The 7,359-nt window shown below is 41.3% G+C and overlaps 1 protein-coding gene across 1 annotated transcript in view; it reads left to right on the forward strand.

Annotated features, from left to right (window-relative positions):
- LOC131281773 (uncharacterized) overlaps nucleotides 1-310 on the forward strand; it is a 2,550-nt gene extending 2,240 nt beyond the window's left edge. The window contains exons 6-7 of the mRNA XM_058311122.1: nucleotides 1-48; nucleotides 120-310. The exon at nucleotides 1-48 is cut by the window's left edge and continues 211 nt beyond it. Of these exons, the coding sequence (XP_058167105.1) occupies nucleotides 1-48; nucleotides 120-310 (239 nt within the window). The remainder of the gene's footprint in view (nucleotides 49-119) is intronic.
- Nucleotides 311-7,359: the final 7,049 nt, after the last annotated feature.

Genomic DNA, 7,359 nt, shown 5'->3' on the forward strand with positions numbered 1-7,359 from the left:
CGGGTGACAGCATCACACCGACGTGCAATCAGAAACCTTACATACCAGGTACGGTGATGGCTCGTGAAACAGGGCTTGTGGACGCTTGTGCTCACCTGAGGTGTATCCACTCTTTGCAGTCAAACGTCCCGACCAGTCGTATAATCAGCGACCTACCTTAGGCAACATGCAGAAGTCGAATCACCGCAACCGCCAGGGCTACCACTATCAACCAATAGCCTCAACCTCCCGGCAGAGCCCAACGTTTGTGCTGGATGAGGATGCCCTGCCGGGCCCGTCGTCCCGCTCGCTCGACTACTCCAGTGCGTGATGCAGCCGGATTCAGGACCGGGGGATAGCGTTCGTTACGAGACAGTTGGTCACCGTTGGCAGCCGGTACTGGTGGCGTCGGATTTATCAGGCACACGCTGGGCAGATGTTTTTGTTGCCAGTTGCAGCGGGTCAGTGGTAAAAGGAACCGGAGCACCGAGTTCTTCCCCAACGGTTGTGGAACTTCGGTCGACCTGATGTTCGAAACCATCGGTGGAGTTCCCTTCTCCGATTCGGGCGGACGAAAAACACACAAACACACACACACACACATTTGGCATCCAGAGAAGAGTAGAAAGTTGTTGGCAATGGCCTGAGGAGGTGCATGTACTTCGCAGAGCAAACAGTATCAGTAAATTACATTAATTAAAAAGAAAACACACAAATAGCACCCCTGCGAATTGGGGGGTACAGGACTTCAAACATACCTGACCGGAGGCAGAAGAACATAGAGTACACGTTCGGAACAGAGGTCCCCGCTGTAGAGACTACCGGCCACAAACCAGGAATTTGTAGATTATATTAGATACAGTCGATAGTCTGTAGCATGAAGCAAAAGTGAGCTACTTTTTGATCTTCGTCCAAACGGAGTCGATTTGATTCTAGGGAAGGAAAGGGAACTAGCTTCGCCTAAGATATTTTCTGTAAAATATGTATTTTGCAACAATACGCCGTTTCATTTTTACCAAACATAGGCGAGCAAGCTAATTCTTACCAAGGATGCTGTCTGCCTGCTGCTTCACTACCATTAACATTTCACCGACAATGCCCCTTTTTGATACCGTAGCTCTAGTCTGCAATTTAGCAATTGTTGTGTTGGGTCGTATACCCTTCCCAGACAGAATATTCTCCCATATTTTTGTCGACATACCGTACTTAGCATCTACACTTTACTAGAGAGAGGGAGGCACTGATTACTTCCACAGCTCGTTCTGAAAAGCTAGAGCTACGAGATTGGCACCGACAAGTCGTACCCTCTAGTCTCCGTCCTGTTTTTTGCCCCAAATCGAGTCGCGGCCGCAAGAAAACTGATATATTTTTATAATGGCACCTTTTTCTGTCAAGTTTATTTCCCCCTTCTTCCTTCTAACTACGTGTAAATGCGTATTCCGTAGACCGTAGACGGTAGTGTTACTGACTGTTTGTAACGCGTGCGAGACGAGGAGAGCATTTATTTAACCCCTTAGCCATAATCACTTTAAAACGGTAGCAACTTTTCTTGTAGGTGATATTTTGCAGAAAAAACTCTCCCACCCTTCCGGGTATCCATTAGAACAGGTACGAAGCGACCAAACCGATCCCATTACGCTCCCTTCCGTTCCAATTCGGTTTTCAATTCTCGTCTCCATAATCTGCCGTCCAGTATATAACAGTTGTTGTAATAGAGGAAGTAATAAAAGGAAACGGGATCGTTCGCGCAACGATCGTTAGACCCGAGAAAAAAGCACACGTGAAACAAACGAAACGGATGCTGTACTGCAGCCTTTCCTTCGAAACGAATTAAAAATGGCAACCTGGGGTCACGGTGCATTGTAAAAGTAGCGCACTGTGGCAGGATGCTAACTGGAACAGGATAGGGAAACCCAGCACGAAACAGCTTTCACCATTTGAGGGAAAAATGTTCATACAGTAACTGACAGTTTGAATGCTATAGCAAAAGGAAAATTAACAAAAACCAATCTCTCCAAAAGCAATAGACAACTCACGTGTGAAACAATTTTTCCATTTTATGTGTGCTTTTTTCAGCTGGGTAACGAAACAAAACAGAAAAAAACATATGATCGACAATAATCCACAGTCCACAATGCACAGACACAGCAACGTGTTTGGTAACCTGCACCAACCGGAATTTGGACGGAACGGAAATACGTTTCACATTTTAGCCGAGTGTGTAACTGTGTGTAAAAATTCGCACTCGTAGAACACAAAAACAGACCGTTTGCAACAAAACTTTAACGGAAAACCCCCTTTGGGACGAATCCCAACAGGTGCCATCGGCGTGTGTTAATGACATGACACGTGTATCTTAAAATCTCTCTACAACACTTTGTATTACACTATTCCGTAAGTTTCAGGTTCTGCGAAAGAGGTTTTCTTTTCGTTTTTTAATCCTTTTCTTTGATTTGTCCACTGTGCTCAGGAAACCAAGTGTTCTAGATGTTAGTAGCTAGTCCGGCAAGTAGAAAGTATATCATTATTAAACCTAGCTTCCGTTCCTCCATCTAGCAAAAAGGATGCTCTTTCGTTTGACATCATGTAGACATCTTCACTATAGAAGTGTTTAAAACGCACAAAAGAAAAAAAAGTCCAAGTAATGGGATAGTGTGGCCTTTAGTTTATTAAATGTTATGTTTTGTCTTCTATTGGTTTTCTCCGTTTCGTATCATAAATCACGCTTTCCGTTGGTTTTGATACTTCCCCGCCTACTTCAATTATTTACAATGAAGATACTCGGAGAAGGTGTATATTTGATTTATGCCTATGTTATTTGTGTTGTTAAGAGAACTTTCGTCGTTTTTAGAATATGATAAAAGATTCTTCTTATATTAGGCACAAGCTACAGTGCGACCGATAATACATATTACATAAATCGAAAGCATTTTTTGTAGAACAGAACCAGCGAGAAAGGAACCGATGGACAAACGAAACGTGCGTGACACATATTCCGTTCCGTTTCTACTATCCTCTGCTATCCTTCCCCTATCCTATCCCGTCTATTGCGAGGCGACAATTCGGAGTTAGAGGGATCGCATTTGTTATCGCTTGAAACAGTAGCAAACACCCGAACCTGGAGAACTGGCGTCCAGACCATTGGTACCGGTTAGCATACACTAAGGTTAGGCCGATTTTTACTAGCTCGTAGGAGTAACATCCCTTTGTTCACGTTGAATGGGTCGGCACGGGCGCACGTGGGCAGTGTGGGCCGCGCGCGACTTGTACATAGTTTAGTTTTAGATAGTTTTGAAATAACGGAACGATATGTAGCTCGCGGAATCGCAAAACAATCGCGGGACACGGGCCAACATCGGGCCATCCGGGGACAGGTCCGTGGCTACGAGAAAGCAATGAAATACTGCCAAAGAATTTTCCTGATGAATCGAATTGTTGTCGTCAAAATTTAGTAATAATGTGAACAAACCAGATTGTAGCCCACATGAAGCAACAGCCCTTTGCCGTGTGGATGGGAAGGAAATACAAAACAAAAAAATGTAGAATATAAAACCAATACACACAAATACACAAGAAAGGTATATAATATTATTACAAAAAAAGATAACAAAAATCGTGGAACTTAAGTAACAAGTAGGATGGGTTTTTTTCAGTAAAAAGTAAATAAACGGAGAGCGTTATCAAAGATAGGATTTTCGGCATCGTGAATTGGGGGTCGCTCTGTAAAGGGGGCCCGTGTTCGGTGACATCGTTGGAAAGGTGCATTTTCTAAACATTTGCTTCCGTCTCATGCTCTTTAGGAAGCAGAATTTAATAACGTAAACAAGTGATTCACTAGAGCAAAACGCGCGGTACAGGTTTAAATTTTAAAACGAATTGTGTTCGGTTTTTGAATACTTCCCAAATGAGAATGCGCAAGACGGTAAGGAAAGCTTCCCAACTCTGGGTGGAACAAAACAAACGTTCCGGCGTTCACCAAGCACTAACGGAACGTAACGCCGGCTAGTGATAACTGAGATAAACCATTAAACCCCATGGATATCATTATGATAGCAGTGTAACGGATAGGTTGTTTCTAGATGAGTTGAATTTCGTTTCGGTTTTCGTTTGGATGCCGCTCGAGCCGCTAGACCGTCGGTGCGAAATGTATCATATTTTTACAGGGTATCGTGTAACAAGTTTCATTTGGCAAATGTGATCGAAAGTATTAACAAAAGAAAAACTTTAGCAAAGCGGGACAGCACACATCGTCGCTCATATTTCCAGCGAGATGTATATGAATTACCTACAACAGAAAGTTAAGAAAAGCTAAAATACAGTAACAACAGAAGCAAACACCTAAGAGATGAAACAAATCGTTGGTCAAAATTGTAAGCAACGACGAACAGGAAAACGAACCTAAATTTCTAACCAAAATAGAGATGAAGGTAAAAAGATGAGTTTCTTTATAGATGTGAAAGGTTACGTAAAGAAAAGTACCGTACTAAAAGAAATTAAAAAAAAAACTACACACTGTAGATAGATTTGTTAAACGACAGAGCGCTGCTAGTGAAATAGAACGGATTAAACGAAAATGAGAGACCGCGGGAAAACCTACCATGAGTCGCCACACGGACATTGGTAAAAAACATTTGCATGAAAGCAGTTAAAGACGCTGAGGTACGTCGTGATGAAGCTTATTGTATAGAAACGAACATTTAACATACTTCACACATTACGAAAATGGAAGTCCGTATCAATGGTTCGGGAAACCATGCTTGTAATTTGTCGGTAGTATGGCATGTACTTCGTTTCGTACTAACAATACGAACAGTTATTTATTTGTAGATTCGGTCCGAATTAGCAATAGAGTGGAAACATATAACGCCATAAACAACAGGATAAGACCGTACCATGTTATCGGGGCACTGTTAAATTAAGGTTGAACCTTGTTCATCAGCTGCTATTCACATTTTCGGATTAGTCATGAAGAAGGAAGATAAATACATTTACAAAGCAATTTGACGAACGATCGAGGAAGGTATGGAAAATCAAAAGATCAATGGATACATCATTTTCTGATACTGGCATGCATTAACTAGACCCGGGATTTAGTTACTTAACCCATCAGCGAAATACAAAGCACTCTTAGTACGTTAATTTGAGTAGGAGACATTCAATAGAAAGGTTGCCGGCGCATACAGTGTGCCGCCGTTTGAACGCCTAGCGGGCGCAGTTGAAGAAATAAAGAGTCTCAACCGAATGCGTGATAAGGAAGTATAGCGAATATCGGGTACGTTAGCAAACCGACACAGGACTTAAGATTGGCACCAAATGTAAACGTAACTGAACGCAGGTAGTAAGCAGCACGTCAATGGCGATGATGGAAAAAATGGGTTTTCAATCAAATTTATATAGGGTGAAGTGCCTAATGTATAGACAATATAGTTCCCTATAAATTCTAGCACCGAGACGCAAAACTACCGATAGTGTATCGATTCCAAACATTTTGCGGGCTCGCTCGTTGAAGAAATTGACGTAACAGACAAACCGAAGCAAGGAGAACACTAAACTAAGCGAACAATCCTCACTCACCAGACACGAATTAACTAACTCGCCAAAGCACACTGAAGAAAACCATGGTGAAGCGTAAAACATTGTGCAGTACGCCTAGTGGAAAACCCGCTCTAAACCATCGAAATTTTGTAATGCATATGGAAGATTCTAATTGGGCGCTGTTATCGACTTTGTACTTCTGATGCTTTACATACATACTATGCGCACACTTTCTAGTCCGATATCGGCATGCCCTCCATGAAGCATCGATTGAATAATTTGCACGAAAGGACGACGATATTAATCTTAATGGTAACGTTTTCGTAACTTCACAAAACTGTTAAATTTCATGCAATTCTTCGTTGTTTCTTTGAGATCTGAAAGATTCCCTACGAAACCTTACCGAGCCTGTCTATCCGGACCACGGAAACGATCATTTTATCACCGTGCATGTAACGAATCGTTTTAAATTCGAAACAAAACATCTATCATCGTTCTCGAACGAAGTAGATTGAACGGAACATCATATGAGGAAAAGCGTGTGTGATGATATAATGGCGTGTGTATGATGCAGGAACTACTCAGCGCGCGGCAGGCATTGATTGTAAAACGGAAGATTGCAATGTGGAGTATATCTAAGAGGACCCACAGCAAAACTAAAACAAACAAAAATATATCCATCGTCAAGAGATCAGTATCCATTCATTTTTTAATCTAAACAAGAGCAAAAACCAGAAATCATTGTATAAATGAGAAAAATAGACAATTCAACATTCCCAAAATAAAGAAAAACTAGAGTGTGTTTTGTTTAATGCAGTGAGCATATCACTTTCAATCAGAACAGCGATATTTGAATTGCATCCATTTACCACGTGTTTCTTCCACGTTGCAATTACAACGGTTCCATCCATTTTATGGTAAACGGTTTTGTAACCAATCTGCCTTTTCAATTTTCGAAAAGGCCTTTTCATTCAGTTGAAATACGGCGAATGGCTGTTTTCGAACGAACCACGGCTATTAATGTAGAGGTTCAAACATCTTCAATGTTACAACAAATCTATAAACGAATATTGTTACTGTAAAGATAAAAAGGATAGTTACCTAAGCTCAATTTTGCGATTTGATTTGTAAGTTGCCATTAATTACAGGTGAACGTCGATTATCCGGGGGTGTCGGGACCGAGAGGTCCCCGGATAACCGAATTCCACGGATAATCGAACATATACTAAAATACGTTTATAATACCTGGTTTGAGTCTCGGCTAGTTCACTTTTGACCAGTTCCGGTTAGTTGATTAATCATAAAAAATGTTTGAATTATTTTCCTATGGTATTTTTATTGCTATTTTCGATCAGAGAAAATTTATTTGACACATTATTGCTACAAAATGTTGTGAACCAACCTAATATTCATGGAAACATTTAAGCCCGGTTGTGCAGTTGTCAGTTGCAAGACCCCCGGATAATCCGCCCCCCGGTTAATCCGGCCCCGGATAATCGACGTCCGACTGTACATTCTAAATTTCCCAAGTAACTTTTCTACCAATTCATTTGACAGTTTCGATTGTACACTCAACATGACATACACAAATGCATCAACCTTACCAAAGATCTTGAAAATCGCTGTTTTGACTTGCACTAGTGATGTGGACACTGAATCCCTACAGGGGTTCGTATCTTTCGATTCAAACCCAATCTGAGTTCCGGATCTTAGAATCCGAATCCCAATCCGTCATATCCTCATCTAATGCCGATTTTTCATTTGATGTGTTTAATCCAATGAATGATTTACATAAGAATATCAGTATAGTTGACATTATTCTTCTAATTGAATTCAAACAACACG

This window comes from Anopheles ziemanni, chromosome 2 (genome assembly GCF_943734765.1).
Source record: "Anopheles ziemanni chromosome 2, idAnoZiCoDA_A2_x.2, whole genome shotgun sequence".
Lineage (NCBI taxonomy): Eukaryota > Metazoa > Arthropoda > Insecta > Diptera > Culicidae > Anopheles > Anopheles ziemanni.